This window comes from Sinohyriopsis cumingii, chromosome 15 (assembly GCF_028554795.1).
Source record: "Sinohyriopsis cumingii isolate HCF-2022 chromosome 15, ASM2855479v2, whole genome shotgun sequence".
Lineage (NCBI taxonomy): Eukaryota > Metazoa > Mollusca > Bivalvia > Unionida > Unionidae > Sinohyriopsis > Sinohyriopsis cumingii.
Genome location: NC_142975.1, coordinates 16027342 through 16044713, shown reverse-complemented (window position 1 = coordinate 16044713; position 17372 = coordinate 16027342). Strand labels below are relative to the sequence as shown.

The window sequence follows — 17372 nt, the reverse complement described above, 5'->3', positions numbered from 1 at the left end:
CACAACTTTTAGAAATCACGTTTCTGATATGACGGATTAGAAATACTTATCTCGTCGTTTGTGTGTCTATTGCAAGAAGAAAGGGTGTGTTATTTCTGATTGCTACGAATTCAAAAATAAACAACAGAGACAAGACAGACCTATTCCAAATGGTCCTATGTGTAAGAAGCTGAAAGCAATATATTTGTCTGGTCGAGCAAAAGTAAGTCTGATATTATTATGGAGAGTTATTAACCATTCATGTCGCCGGGTTCTATATCACTCATGGGTGACTCGGCCAATCCTATCCCTATTAAAATTTTAAGACAGCTATTGAGAATGATTTTGAGCAGGAAATTATTCCTTTAGCTGACACATGTATTGGTCAACCTTTTGTTGAGGTCACTTTTCCTCTTTGATTGGATCAATCAAAGGGTATTAATCACAGTGTTCATCTTTTAACTACCCATTCTCTTTATTCCAATCAGGGTGACAAACGACAATCATTTGTCGTCGAACAGGAAAATGATCATGAGATCTCCTGTGTGTTTCAGAGGGCTGTTAGTGTGTACCTGGGTTTTTTGTGTGTGTGTGTGTGGTAAAAGTGGAGTCCTTATGATAAACTGGAGACCACCTGTTGTACCCGCTGGTGACGAGTGGTCAGGGAGCTGTCATATCGTCGTTTCTAAGTCGTATAGACAGGACATTCTTAGTCTTGTCCATTAAACTCCTTTGGATGGTCATTTAGGGATCATTAAGACTTATCACACAATCTTGAACCATTTTTATTGACCAAAAATTAAAAGTGATGTTTGTTTTAAATACTGTAGATCTTGTCATCTGTGTCGGATGGTATAAAAACCCAATCAGAACATAGCTAGGGCTAATCTGCAATCCATTCATGCATCTGACGAACCATTCAGTAGAATAATGGTACTGTGTCGGTTCATTACCTAAGACCAAGTTAGGCAACCAAATATGTGTTGACCATAATGTGTGCATTAACAAGATTCCTACAGGCAATTCCTTTGTGTAATATCTAAACTAAAACAACAGTGAATGCTCTTTGATAAAGACATTTTAAATCAATTTGGCCTACCCACATTTGTCCAGTAGGATCAAGGGTCAAAGGAAATGTCGGCATTCGTAACTCCAGATGGACTTTATCGATATAAAGTGATGCCGTTTGTGTTGAAAGGTTTGACTTGTACTTTTCAAAGTTTAATGAGCGTGATCATATCTGGTCTAGATAACTATGATATTTATATCGATGATGTCATCATCTACAATGACTCTTGTAAAGATCACTTGGGGACGATTCGGAAATCTTTTGATAGAATTAGTGATGCAAAGTTGACAAATAATTTATCCATTACATTTCTAGGACATATCCTGGGATATGGATACGGTAAACCTATATATGATAAGTCATGTCTATCTCTGAATTCCATGTACCCATCAGTAAAAAGTAACTGATGAGATTTTGAGTGTGGCTGATATTAGAGGAAATTTTGCTTCATTTGTTCCGTAATTGTTGAACCTCTGACCAATTTGTTGACCAAGAAAACTAAATTGTATTGGTCTGAAACAATTTCATAACAGGTGTACGTGGTGTATATAATTATTATATTGTTTCATGTATATTTTGTGTCATTCATAAGATTTTATGTATATTTGACTAATATATGAAAAAAAGCTTTATTGCATAAATCCAACACATGTATAAGGAATTAATTGGTGTACACGCACAGGTAACGTATTTTGTTATATTCGAACTTAACCGTGTCTCATACGCTACTCGGCTCAGTCTTTATATTAGCTGCTTTGATAGAGTCTTGGAACTGTTGAGTTGCGTTTACCGCGGATGCTGGGATCGATTGTATAGGCTCAGAGGACGGTTTCGTTTGCTCACAGAGAGAGACTAAAGCTTCGGGACCAACGGGTCTGTAAAGAATAAGGAGGCTCTCAAAGGATGTTTCGGCAAAGTGGGAATGACGGACCGCGCGCGTCGGATCTTTGATTATTCAACGAGAGCTATGTAACCGGAAAGACATCGTGTTCGTCAACTTGATGCCACGAAATACTTTTTTTTTTCAATTGTATGAGTCGATAATATTCAATATCACTATAATGGTGCAAATAAAAATTCAATATCGCTAGATGTGTGAAAATCAATAATACATTGAGACACATATAAGTCATATTTTTGTACGAATCCTATACTTTGATCACCATTGATAATAATATCATACATGGTTCATATTTGTGTATAAATCCCAAACTGTGATTATCATTAGTTAAAGAAACATACCTTATTCATATTTGTGTACAAATTCTATACAATTAACATCCAATATGATAGATCCATCTATCAATCAGTTTGGTTTATAAGTTCCATACATTGAGCCTCGTTTGATTCCACGTCGAAGTTATACGTTCTGATTGGGAACGCTATCATTTCCTTACTTCAAATGCTGAATTCAGTGAGCATCATTCTGCTAAGTCGATTGTTGGATTTTATGGGCACGAATATGGTGTCAGAATCGTTCATTATTCAATTATATTATCAATCAGCATCTCATTCACGATATTACTTTCAACGTTGTCGCTAAATACAATCCCGACCTGGCTTCTTCCTGTTACACTGTAAATCTTCATCTTTTCTGAAATGTTGGAATATATAATTTTGATGTTTGAAACCATGTGACTAATGCTTTTATTCTCTTGAATGTGGTTCATCAACACAACTAGCTTTGAACACATTTTCATACCGTGAAACATTTATAAACAAATATACGTTATCTTTAGATACCAACATTATTGCTTCTAAGTTGAATTCAATACAGTGCCATTATTTATGACATGTAATACCAAGTTCAAATCCAAGTTAGTCCCACCATTATCGCCGACCAACATGTTTTGTCCCAAAGGGACAACGCCGCTTTCGCCGTTTCGATTAGTTTGCGCTTTCGCTCAAGGCAGAGCTGCTGCAAAGGCTAATCTTGATTTTGTTAGTGTTGTGTAAACCAACACGAGTGACTTGGTGTAAACGAACTATGCTTGCTAGAACTCCTATATGGAACTTTTAGTTTCCTGTTTATCCGTACACGAGTTGGTTTGTGTACAATCAATACACACGCTGGATTTCTCGCATATTATTACTTGTATCGCAACTGTAAACAACAAAATCACAGTCAGTAAATCAGTAAATATTTTTATTGCACTTTATACAGAACAGAAATGGCATGCCCTCTCGCTTACATAATTCTTCGTAAATGTGCAGATTTTAGACCTGAAACGAAACAAATGCATCGCTTAATCAAGGATAGGCATAAAAACAAATATACACAAATAAATATACATTTCATATCTAAATTATATGTTCTGGTACGGGCTGGGTCTCTTTTGAAATGGTTACATTAAAAATCTAAATCACATCACAAATCACCTCTTTTGAAATGGTCTTGTACAGTATAAAGATGTGTTTTTATTTTGAGGAGAAGAAGATATTATAATACATTTGGAGTATGCGCATTTGTTTATAACTCTCCATTTTAAGGATTTCTTATATTTTCTGATTACTTGTTTGATTATGGGAAGTCGGTGCTGAGAATATAGTCTATATAATTAGCCAATTACTAAGAACAAACATCACAGAGTGAAGTGTTAGTGAGGTTCCATGATGCCAAGCTTTACTTTTAGCTACCTCATGTCAGAGCCGCATGAGTGTCACTGTGGTTCAGTAGTCTCTGTTAGAATAACATTGTGTAAATTGATCGTGTGACTCCATGTGCGGTATTTATGGTCGGAGACGGGTAAATTATGCAATGGAATAAACGAGGAGGGACTGTTCCGACGTCGGCAGGCACCGTTTATTGTTGCTATGGTGGTTATTATTATCATGGGAAGTTACAGATGAATTGTGGCTTAAAATCATGGTTTGACTGGCCTAAGGTGGCGTAGTAAAATAGTTCCCTGTATTAGGTGGTTGAGCGATATAGTTTCACGGCGTGAAATGCTGGCGGTACGTTACGGAAAGATAATGAAGAGAAACCATGCAGTTGTACAGTTGACATACAAATGGGAAGTTGTGAGATTTGTGGTTTTGTATTAATTAGAGTAAAATGATTTGTTGAATAGATACGTTGGACTTTCCAGTTTACGACATTAGTTGTATCGAAGTCTTTGGAATTTCGGGAAACGTATGACTCCTAGCTGGATTTGACATCTCCCGGTTAAGAAACCCCTTTGATTGTTTCAATATATTCTGACTTTGATTCATCGTATCGTCGGTCTCTGCTGGACAGAGGAAACCATCCTCTTCCTTCAACAGTGGCAGTTTGCTCAAAAGGCATTGCCTATATCAGAAACTAGCAATCAAAACAGCATCTGGATTCGTCATCTGGGCAGTGTTCCCACTCAGTTTTGTCCAAATCACAATTATCAACCAGACAGTGTGTTACCCACGTCGTGGTTGCTTAGCAGCAACAGATAATAAAACTCCATAGAGAATCTTCAAGCTTATTTCAGCATACATATTTAGATGTGATGGGTCGCAAACTTTCAATATCTCATTCACTCCTAAAGGTGCTATCCATTGTATCTATGGTGAGAGGGTTTACTGTATTTGTTTGATGAAGCTGGCCGATGCTACTTTCAACACGAATGAAAATCAAAGGTTACTTCAGTATATAATAATTATGAGACAATACGTTGTTCATTGGCAGAATAGTATGATCATGATAGCTTTTACATTTGCATAAATTCTTATGGCATGGAATTTTTTAAAACTACTATTTTATTCTATGCTTATCCACACTCACGTAATGGGTGACGGGAAATCATTTCTACAAGTGGATTAGAATGCCGCTATCAAGAATCTCGATTCTCCAGAAGTACTAAGCGAATATGTCATAATTAATTCATTAATTGATTCAGTCACTGACGGAATAATTCATTATATCATATACCGGCGACGGCCGACTGGAAACCAGCATTGTAGTCGCAGGCGACCTCGTTCTTGACGTAATCGTCTCTTTTGTCTGCATAACCGTCATTCTGGTCGGGACCCCCTACTAGGGCCCCATACAGCACGTGCGGATTAGGGCCAGGTTGCTGAAACTCGAAGTAGGAACAAGGGGCTGGGATCAACGGACAAGAGCTTGATAAAATAAAGGAATAAATAAGATTAAAATAGCCAACCTTTGTTTTTCAATGTATGAATTACAGTAGTATGATGGATAGATAGATAGATAGATACATAGATAGAGATAGATAGATAGATAAATAGACAGACAGACAGACAGATAGATAGATAGATAGATAGACAGACAGACAGACATATGGATAATAGATATATAGACAGACAGATAGATAGATAGACAGACAGACAGAGAGACAGACAGATAATAGATAGATAGATGGATAGACAGACAGAGAGACAGACAGACATATATAGATAGACAGATAGATATATAGATAGACAGACAGACATATAGATAATAGATAGACAGACAGACAGACAGACAGATAGATAGATAGATAGACAGACAGACAGACAGAGACAGAGATAATAGATAGATAGATATATAGACAGACAGAGAGACAGACAGAGAGACAGACATCTATAGATAGATAGATAGTTCGATATATAGATAGATAGACACACAGACAGACAGAGAGACAGACAGATAATAGATATATAGATATATGGACAGACAGATAGATATATAGACAGACAGACAGATAGTAGATATATAGACAGACAGACAGATAGATAGACAGATAGATAGATGGATAGATCGATAGATAGATAGATGGATAGATCGATAGATAGACAGACAGACAGAGAGACAGACAGATACTAGATAGATAGATAGACAGACAGAGAGACAGACAGACAAATATATATGGATAGAAGGATAGATAGTTCGATATATAGATAGATAGACACACAGACAGACAGAGAGACAGACAGATTATATATATATATATATAGAGAGAGAGAGAGAGAGAGAGAGATGTGGCTTTGCTCTTTACAAGAAATTACACAAAATTAATTTCCATTGTTTTTTTTTATATCTAGGAATGTTCAATAATTATTAGCGCTCAGTGGTCAATACTGATATTCTATACTTTATTAAAATAAGAAGTATGTACTAAGTAGCCCATTACCTGCCCCTATGGTGAGGTCGTTCGGGAGGATTTTGTCCAAATCCAACAACAAAGCTCCTTCCATTGTCTCCCAGTATGTAGTTTATCTGCGACTCCGCCCACTTCCGGTACTCTGTAGCATTTAAACCCTGCTCTGCCGCCATTAGCGCCATCATCGCCATGTTTGCTGAAAGTAAATGTCTCTTTTTATACTTAATTATTTATTTACTTATTTGTTTCTGAGTACAAAAAAACAAAACTATTATTTACTAATGAGGAATATTTTCAAAATTGTCAGATTAAATTTGTTGAAATCTTTCTTAAGATACTATTAAAGTTAAGTTTTAGTAGCGTTGACACGAATAACAATTTAAAAGTCGTTGGAGACTTAAAAGGTTGTACTAAATGCCTGTTAAAAGAAATTAAAATGAAAACAGTATTCCAAGATATCAAGCGTGTAACCAAAGCCAGCGTTGTCTCTAGAGCTTATAGGATTCAAACAATTCAAACATTAAAACAGAAAAGCATGGAATGAATGAATGTCAAAATAACTTGACATGATAGAAAATTGGAAGAGATATCGCTTGGAAGATGGATATAATTCCATATTTAGCAAAGCTATACATTTGACGATTAACCATTTTTATATGTAGGCCTCATCTTTTCGCACTGAATGCAAAAATGGATAAAACTAAAGCTAGATCGATAAATACATAGCTATATATCTGAAGTAATCGATGTAATGTTATATATAGCTATAGTGATCAATAGATAGTCATATGTAGCTATAGTGATCAATAGATAGTTATATACAGCTAAATTATCATTAGATGGTTTATATATAGCTGCATAAATCAATAATTATATATTGTTAGGTGGATCAATAGATTTCTATATATAGCTGCATTGATCCAAAGATAGTTATATATAGCTATAGTGATCAATAGATAGTTATATATAGCTATAGTGATCAATAGATAGTTATACATAGCTATAGTGATCAAAAGATGATTATATATAGCTATATTGACCAATAGTAATTATTGTTAGATCGATCAATATATAGTTATATATTTTGGAAAAACACTGTCATGCATCCACTCATACATGCATACTCCTGTACATACATAAATATATGCGTCAGTGGATCCATCTGTGCACAATAGATCTTTTAAAACTGACCAGCATATCTGTTGGCTCCCCACTGTGAGCGCCATGCTAGCCCAGCTGGCGTGTAAGGAATACTACCCCCGGGCATCCAGCTACGGAAGGTTGCCTCGATATCTTGTTTGTACTGGTCCTTGTGCGTCGCCTTGTACAGCAAAATCTTCGTGTAAATGAAGAAACAATTTAATAATCCGCTGTCAAACAATGCATCCTATCTTTGTTTAATAGAACTTTTTAAGCATATAAAAATGTAGAGACAGACGAGTACCAGACAAAAATGTCGATAGAATGCGGATCGTCATTACTTGTATAGTTTGAAAATTCCTATACCAGGATACTTTCAGTCAGGTTCAGTTGAATTCTGTTGAGCGGTTTTTGATAAAAGGTCTATTATCTATTTCTATCAACGGTAACGATATCTGATGGAGGATCATAATTATTTGTCACAATTTAATATGACTTTATACCAGTGCCATAAACACTCAAAGTCCGTTCATCGGGTTTAAAGAAGTTGCTTAAAATGCCGTATTTGCAACACCCGTACAAGCTTCAAGCTAGTCTATGTCATTGTGATGTGTGCCAAGAATGGTTGAAATTGTTTTGGTAGGTTTTCAGATAGGTTTTGAGAAGACTAAAAAAAATAAGAATCGTTGATTCATGATGGACGTTTTATACTGTTTATAGTAATGACGATCATATTTGAAGGTGATAGGCAGCATAGCAGAAACTTGAAAGGCAATTATGACAGAACGATTCCTGTTAGATCGGATCAATTTCTGTTCAGCAGTTTTCTTTTAGAAACAAATCTTTTAAAAGTTTTATATAGTTAATAATGGCCGCCACATTTGAAAGCTCTGTATGTTACAGTGATCTCTCAAAATTCTGGTGACAAACAGTCTAGTAACTCTAGTGATTCTTTTTTTTATAAAAAACGATAAACTAGCAATTGTTGATGGATACACTACATACAATAGACGAGGGATTATTACTATACGTCTTACAGCTAGATGAGCTAACAGAGAGAAAAAGGCAGTAAAACGGTAGGAAAAGAAAGCTGTAAGAAAATCATATTTACCATACAGCCTGTATTTTTCTCGTCCCAGGACTGTCCCCAGGCGGCCCCTGACTCGTAATGTTTTTCCGCTTCCGTTAAATATGAATGGTTTCTTGTTGCCAGGAATAACCACACGCCTCCCCAGCATAACTCGTCCTCATAATCGCTTGACCTTAAAAACACAGAACGAGACACAATAAGAGTCGCTCTATGTTGTTACATCATCCTGACCATAAAAAAAACAATTATGTGAATTTTAATGTGCAGTTGGTACGACTATTCAGGCAGATTTAAAAACTGGTCTTTGTGTGTTTTGAATATCTGTTTAAGAACAAGTACAGCTTCGAAAGAGAAAAAAACAACAAAAAAGAACAAAAAAAAACGACAAAAAACAACAAAAAAAACAACAAAAAAACAACAAAAAACAACAAAAAAACAACAAAAAACAACCAAACACTTAACACCAAATGTACGTGCTGTTACCAAAGTTTCTTATATTTGTATTATTATCATGATGCACGGGATTTAATTTTTGGCTGAAAGGACGGGAACTAATTCTGATTTTCTGTCTCATAAAGAAATAAATGTATGGTGTTAAAGTACAATAATACTCCGTTAAGAAAGAAAAGAAATAAGAAAAATAAGAACATTGGTAGAAAAATGTGCACTATTCACTAAAAGTATCATTAAAGGTTAAATGTTTGGAGTTATTTCAAATGTTTCTACAGTAAAGGTGCCCTTAAAACTATTCCCAACAAATACTAGTAAACTAATTCATAACTTACCTGTAATAACCGGCGGCTTGGCTCACCGAGTCGCTGTACTTTGCCTTGTAGCTAATAGCGAAGTCGTACATGTCTTTGGCATGGTTCAACAGGATGTTGGCATATGTCAAATCTGCCGATAATAACGTATATTCCTTTTTAAGTGTCAAAGGTGCCCGTAGTTAGTCAATGGTGATTTCGTTACCAATTATCAATTGGCATGGCTTGTTTGTAAATGGATCAAGTTTATTATGCAGAACTTCAGATCTATGCCTATATGTTATATAATAAGGAAATGCATTTTATTAATCCTGGAAAACATGGTCATCAGATTTATTCGCATTGTATCTTTCCTTCGGTGTACAGTTTCCACCTACTACCACCGACCTTCTGGAACTTGTACCCAACTTCCAGTTTTAAAAATTAAAAGCATCAAGACATAAAGTACACAAAGCCTCTTCATTTCATTCATTCGTATTTAATTTCTATTTCGATTGTCACCAAACGGTCCAAAACACAGTCATCTCTTATACGCTTTAAACCAAAGGGAATTTTCAGTGTAAGCAGGTTGCCTGCTCACTGTCATTTTCCGGTTGTTGGAAAAGTCCAATTTCAGTGACCGGGGTAGGTGCAAGGCATACACATACATAGAAGATAAACACCGAACCGTCTGCATCCAATGTATTCAATGTCTAACTCTAATATTTCTAAGACTATCGAGAAAAAAAAGTAGGAAAAATATACGGAGCTTACGAAACACTGAACTACATAACTCCTGTCGTGTGAAAAACACAAAATTCGGCCATGCAAATATGAACACCGTGTTAGTGTTAGAGCTCCGTCAGGTTTGAAAGGCAATGCTGATTGCAAAGCTAGAATCTTCTTGGTGGTAATCGAGTTAGAAATCATAAACCAATTAATGAAATGGATAGATTCTGTGCATTTTATATATCATCAATGCTTTTCGTGTTTAAAATCGGTAGAAGTGTACAAACTGCCGGAGGTGTGTACCTATGTAAAACAAGGACGTTTATGAATCAGAGAAAACGTATCATTAATTCGCATCCTCTCTCATCTAGCGTGTTTCTTTAGAGTTGCAAACAATAGAACAAAGTAATATTGAAAAGACTTTGCTAACGAATATTTGGCGGTGACTTCAGAAGACAACCTCAACAAAACAATCTCTTGAAGTTTACTATGTATAAAGTGTAGAATCACTCTTTAATATTTTGGATTCTTGTAATATGCTTTATTATCTTCACTCTAATGCTGTAAAAGATAATTCAACTAATTTTGTCTTGTCGAGGTGTTATCAGTATGGTTCTCTTACCTGTACCGAAAATAATTGATAAAATGAAATTGACTTGTACTAAACTTATTTCATTTCTATATCTTTAATAATATACAATCGAAATGACTCAAAGTTTTTGTCCATTAAACCTTGTGCGTTGTGTAGGGAATTACATTTACATGAACGCTTGCGTCCATCAAACCATGTTTGATGTGTAGGGAATTACATTTACATAAACGCTTGCGTCCATCAAACCATGTTTGATGTGTAAGGAATTATATTTACAAGAACGCTTGCGTCCATCAAACCAGGTTTGATGTGTAGGGAATTATATTTACAAGAAAGCTTGCGTCTATCAAACCATGTTTGATGTGTAGGGAATTACATTTACATAAACGCTTGCGTCCATCAAACCAGGTTTGATGTGTAGGGAATTACATTTACAAGAACGCTTGCGTCCATCAAACCAGGTTTGATGTGTAGGGAATTATATTTACAAGAAAGCTTGCGTCTATCAAACCATGTTTGATGTGTAGGGAATTACATTTACATGAACGCTTGCGTCCATCAAAGCAGGTTTGATGTGTAGGGAATTACATTTACAAGAACGTTTGCTTTCATTAAACTATGTTTGATGTGCATGCAATTGCATTCACAAGAAGGTTTGCATCCATTAAACTACGTGCAATGTGATGGGAATTACATTTACAAGAAAGATTAAGACACCTATGTCAAAGAGGACTTACTCTTGTTGTGAAATGCCAAGTATCCGGCGGCAAAAGTGGCAGCGGTTTCCCCAGCTATGTCACTTCCTGGACTCGACTGTGTGATCTTAAAGGCGGGTCTTGGCATAGTCATGTTTTCCGGTCTTCCCCAGTAGGAATGATCTTGGCCACCATCCCCAACCTATATTTTCCAAACTTTATTTTTTATGAACGATTAATTTTCAAGAGGGCTGATAAACAACGGAAGATATCCATTGTGGTATTTGATTGCTAACAAAGCGTATTTTAAAAGGTTTGCCTATCAAAAGCAATGATTTATCGCATGGTTGAGAAGGATCAGCTTCATTCATATTTTGAATTCCGGCAAAACCCATATAAACAAGATATAGCCAGCATGCGCTACGGGTCATTTTTCATTTGGCTATTACTGTTTGAGAAATAATTGGGCATAAAACCTGTATCGGTTAACAAAAAAGGTGACGCAGCCATAGATTGGTCGGATACGGTAACACAAACCAGACAATCAGGAGATAATAACCCATGACCTAGACTGGGAATTTTGATAAAAGTATTCTCTAAGAGAGTTTATCAAAGCCTGCAATGCACTATGTTCAAATCGTTGTCTAACTAGCACCAAAAGGAAACAAAATTTAAATTCCCAAAAAATCTTAAATAAGCTAATGCTAATATTATTCATTAGTAATTATTGTTCTACTTACTTTTGAGGACAGCTTACTAGTGAGGTTACCGTATTTTCGAGTAAATATATCGGTAGACGATGGGAAAATGAGTTCTATGATAATCAAAACAATTTCCTGACTAATGGTGCAATAATAAATGCCTTCCTACCAGACATTCCTGGATTATCTCTATAGACTTAACCTGAATGAGGATGGAAACACCCATGATGGGGAGATTGGAAACTGGTCCCTTACCTGTACATAATATTCGTATTTGGATATATGGCACTTCAGAAGATAGTCCAAGGGCCACTTGATGCAGTCGTACATACGGTCCAGCTCCCCGCTAGCGTTGTATGCATCCTTGAACTCCAATAGACTCCACGTAAGCAGTGTGGTCGAAGCCGCCATGGGGAAGTTGAACTTGACATGGTCACCAGCTAAACACATGAGATTAACATTAAATAATGTAGAGTCTCTACTTTTATTTTCATTCCGGAACAACACCACGTATTTAAATAAAGACGAGGACATACAGTATCCATCTCTTATTTCCTATGGTTGGAGCCCTGCTCGAATGGGTGGAAAGTATTCAGTAATGTTAGATTTATTGATAGATCAATAAATGAAGGACAATCACTTGCGGTGTTGCCAAGGCACTTGCATACAGCACACCTTCAGTCCCTTTTAATTTTGTTTTAGAAAGCACATCGTTTTCATGGTGGCAATTTGCAATAAATGTTGATGAAATTGTCAATATATTACATGAGATATTAAACTGTTGTCCTTTGATCTATCCAAGACAAATGTGAAAAAAGATATGTATGGGAAAATAACATGCAGGTATAGCTCTAACATTAAGGATCAAAGATGGCGACTGTCCGTCCTTGTCTTAATTTATCTGGACTACTTTAAGCTCCTGTGCGGCTAAAGTACAGCGAACGATAATAAATCCGCCAAGACATATTCAGTTTTTTCGGTGTATCCTGATAGCAACATTTTCCGAAGAAAATAAGAAATATAATTTGCTTTATAATTTCAACATGAATTCACAGAAAAGCGTATTAACTTACCTGAATAGAACTGGCAGCTTGACTAAGCTAAGAAAAAAAGGATCCATCAGTACTAGAGAATCTATGTTGAAAACAAAAAAAAATTATAATAAAAAATTAGTAAGTGGGAGTAGTTTCACTAATGGTTACTGCGATGGAAGCATAAAATATTCAGCGATTACATTGCTGATGCGGTTTTGTCCGTGGAAGCCGATATATTTTCACAATATGACCAACATCTATTATTATCTTGGAAACATTTAACTATAATAACGTTTTTAACATTCTCGGACAGACGATTGATCATCTTACCATCATACCATCCACCTGTGAGATCCTCTCCGTTGTTCCCCCTGTCGTTGAGTGCTGAGTCTGAGCGCCACTGAATCCTGTTATTAGAGGACAGCTTTCCCGACCTTTGGGCCTCGTAGAACATAATGGACTTCATCAGTACCTCGTCGTAATTGTATTTGGTTCCATCGGCTGATCAGATGCACAGAAGAATGTTTCCACGGTTTCAAAGTAAATTAAGTATGATCGGTTCTTATTAAAACAATATACATTGGATAGCATATTTATCGGAAATACAAGCATTTATAATATTCTGCGAGCCTATATGAAGGCAAATTTAGTCCGAAACTAAAATTAAAACAACAACAGAATCTAAAGTAAACTATTCAGAACTGAACCGGACTGAATAAAGTAAATAGGACTAAAGCAAATGAACTAAATTTGCATAAACATAGCTTATATAAATCAAATGAAACCCAGTAGGAAATTTAAAGTCAGTGAAAACTGCAGTTTGAATAAATTTAAGAACACAACGGAATAACACCGTTATCCTAGTTGTATAAATTGATAGGTGTATTACTTTTACAAAGTAATCAGATTAGGCAGATATATATAGAGTCCATCAAAGTTTAGCTTTCTGATTAAGCAGCTGTTGATCATGACTTTGGTGTAGTAAATGATTACAAATATCTTTCGAACTGTCTACAGACTGGAACGTGTCTAACTATGCTCAGAAATCTGAGAGAACTTGTCGTCTGAATGAAGACCACTATGCGATTGTTAAGTTCTTCTTTTTGTGTTTGCTTTTTGTTTTTCTTTGGATAAGAGAGAAGGAAGGAAAAATCCAGTCAAATGTTTCACGCAATAAATGTATAGATTCAAACAGACAAGCTTTAAAGTAATAGTAATAGTTTTGTTTCGACATCGAATGTCACTATCTTTCTCCCTGACTTTTATATTTACATCAATGATACATTTATCCCACCTACCAAACACCAACCACCCTAACACACCTATCTTTCCAAGCGTTGTCGACACATCGCCACAACGTCAGCTACTAATAAGAGGTATTCAAATCACGGCAAATCGTGTAACAGGAAATGCGATTTCGTATTTTCCGCTAGGATTAAAATTCGTTACACTATGCAAACTAATCCTATGTCAGACCAGCTTTGTTAAAAGCAATATAGCGATGATTATGCTCCTCCAAAACCTAACCATAAAAAGATCTCTGTTAAAGGAAATCTGACATCAAAATCTGCTAAAAAAAAGAAATGTTCATGATAATGTCATGTCCAGTGGAGGAAATCGTCATGGTAGGACATTTTCGCAATTCGCACATCTTAGTACGGATATAAAAAAATAAATAAATAAATATATCACACTGATATTTCACCGAAGAAATGTTACAAGTCCGAATGTTCAAATATTTATGTTGGTGATATTTAGATGACCATATATGCATCCCTTCATGAGCATGTTGTAGGAAAGTTTTCAAGATGCTCACTGTTTTCATGTGGCGGTGGGGCTGTAAAAGGGTCGTGGCCCATATTGATGAACTCCATAGTCGCTGTAGGGGCCTTTGAGCCTGCGTACGCCCCTTGTACAGTGATCTGTAGGGTGTCCCCAACTTTCTGCACGGATGTATGGGGTTTGTTCACTATTATGAATTCCGTGTTGTTCGTGGAATGAGAAATTATATCCCCCATCCATTCCTTTATAAAGAGAAGAAGAAGAAACTTCTAAGTGGTACGCATTCTATTAGTATTTAATGCAATGTACAATGGGAATATGAAATAGTCTCCATAATTATTCCTGTTCATATATATATATATATATATATATATATATATATATATATATATATATATATATACCAAACGATCATCGTTAAGAGGTTAGTGTTAGGACTGGTCGGCCTGGTGTCAGGAAAATGTGACTGGGTGGGACATCGTTCTACGTGTCTGTGTTATGATGCCCCAGTGCTAGACATCACTATAAACTTCCACACTGCAGACATCGTAGCGATATGACTGAAAAATTGTTAAAAGCTACGTTAAAAATCCTAATCACACACGCACACACATAAAATTTATATTCTAAGTTATTTATACGGTAATGATGCGAGTAAAATTTATTTTAACTAGACAAAATCAGTTAAACGGTGAAAGAAAGATGAAACTGTTAAGTGTGTACTTTTTATTTGGCATTATTATTTAGTTTGAAAAGACTGCTACCGTTTGGCGTTTGGTAATATATATATATATATATATATATATATATATATATATATATATATATATATATATATATATATATATATACATACATATATATATATATATATATATATATATATATATATATATATATATATATATATATATATATATATATATATATATATATATATATATATATATATATATAAAGGGCCACACGTTAGCTTTATAACATATTTTGCATTTTCAAACCAAACAATACTAATTGGTTATCAATTTGAGTTTCACCAGATTTTTCCAAAAAGTGGCAGTTACATATGGTTTGCCGACGTTTCCAAGCGACTAACTTACATCCAGGTTAGTGACAGGGCTAGAAAACCGGATAATGGCTTCCCATCCGTCTACAGCCTCATTAACATGGACATTAAACTGACCCTGGAACCGTCCTCCCCAGTCATTAACACCCGTCATCGGGACAGTCAACCTTCCCGCCACCAGCGGAATGATCACGAGCAGCAGTAACATCACCTACTTAGTGGTGGAGAAAATATAGTTACGTTCTTGTGAAAAAAATCAGACATTAAGACAGACAAACACAAAATCTGACAGAAAGAAAGACGTACGGACAGATCGGCAATTTTGTTTGAGACAAACTTCACTCCTTGGGGTATAACAGGAGTGATTTCACTGTTCAGTCCTAACATGCGTTAGGTGTTTCTACAGTATATTGTGCCTTGACTGAAACATTACCGAGCAAAACTGATTGACAGAAATGGGCCGGAGAACATTACAATTGGGTCAATGCTGGAACAGGAGACACAATGACTGTCATCTTCGGGGATTTAGCGAGTAATCATAATAGCACTCGAGACAACGACAATTAATCACGCATAAAGGAAAAAGGAAACAGCCAGATTTAAAGGGCACAAAAAATAATAAACACGAAGGATATAAACAAAATCATCTTGCTACTCAATCCAGAGAATAACCACCACGAGCATGGCATGTAGAGTGATGGAGCGGACTATACGAATTTGATCCTCGCAAAATGCACTGATATTTGAACATGAGACAAATGAGCAAAGACATCGTCCATGTCACATTTAGAAACAGAAAAGGCAACATTATTGTAACGAACTTATCGAATTAATATTTTCAGATAAAAGACAATATTCTTTTAGGTCCTCCCGGCGTACGGAAGGGCTAAGGGGTAATAACAAAGGATAAGGATTTATTAGTTTCAGGTTTGATTGAATTTTTGCAATATTTGTAATCTCATATATATATAGAGAGAGAGAGAGAGAGAGACGGACGGACGAACAGGCAGACAGACAGACAGACTGATAGATAGATAGACAGATAGATAGATAAAATTGAATAGGCAACCTGGTGGTTATTTTCTCCGGAGGTAACTCAGGATAACGAAACGAAAACAAATTTCTTCAACATTACGTTGTAAAAAGAATGGTGGTATGGCAAATAAATAACTTTTAACAGGGTCTGTTTACTTTGAATCGAATGTCATCTACTAGATTGAAGCTGTTATTTACGAAAAGTGTGACTAATAATGTAGTGATACTTACTGCGATGGGAAGTCTGGGATTACTGTGGTACGAAGGTGGACTTTTAATGACTTTAGTAGGTTCTATCACTTATCAGATGTGCTAGGACAAAGGCGTCCTATTTAGAGACTGATAAGAGTGTTGACTGATGTACTCAAAAGCACAATTTCCGACTGCGTATGAACCATTATTATATTAATTTTATATTTTGCTTATTGAAACACAGGCCAGATTTAATGTTCATTCTGAAAACTAATTACGAGTATATACTAAAATTGATACAATTTTGATATCTCTTTCTAATTTTTTTTAATATACTGTTTTTTATGTTGTTTTTTTTTTCGCGAGCGCGTGAGTATGCGTACATTTTTTATTGTTTTATTGATTTTATAAATTCATTTTTACATGGAGAGTGTTGTCTGCTGTGGTTTT

General features: G+C 35.6%; 1 protein-coding gene across 2 annotated transcripts; it reads right to left on the bottom strand.

Annotated features, from left to right (window-relative positions):
* Positions 1-3177: 3177 nt before the first annotated feature.
* LOC149781312 (uncharacterized) lies at positions 3178-17059 on the bottom strand. Of its 2 annotated transcripts, none has more exons than XM_089934736.1 (12): positions 16962-17059; positions 15730-15909; positions 14664-14871; positions 13178-13348; positions 12069-12253; positions 11155-11314; positions 9139-9250; positions 8375-8525; positions 7315-7459; positions 6154-6319; positions 4950-5140; positions 3178-3271 (listed from the first exon to the last, which is right to left on the bottom strand). In XM_089934736.1, exons 2-12 carry the CDS (start codon positions 15901-15903, stop codon positions 3237-3239), a joined length of 1698 nt encoding a protein of 565 aa, XP_089790862.1. In that variant the 5' UTR covers positions 15904-15909; positions 16962-17059; the 3' UTR covers positions 3178-3236. The 2 variants fall into 2 exon arrangements, with proteins under 2 accessions (XP_089790862.1, XP_089790863.1); XM_089934737.1 differs by having other exon boundaries at positions 15730-15906; positions 16962-17046.
* Between the last annotated feature and the right edge of the window lie 313 nt (positions 17060-17372).

Coding starts and splice junctions, on each gene's coding strand:
- LOC149781312 (XM_089934736.1), bottom strand. CDS start 15,903: ATGTTACTGCTGCTCGTGATCATTCCGCTGGTGGCGGGAAGGTTGACT. Junction 13,349..14,663: donor CCCACCGCCACATGAAAACA/GTGAGCATCTTG, acceptor GCATCTGATCAG/CCGATGGAACCAAATACAAT. Junction 7,460..8,374: donor AGAAAAATACAGGCTGTATG/GTAAATATGATT, acceptor ATTTACACGAAG/ATTTTGCTGTACAAGGCGAC.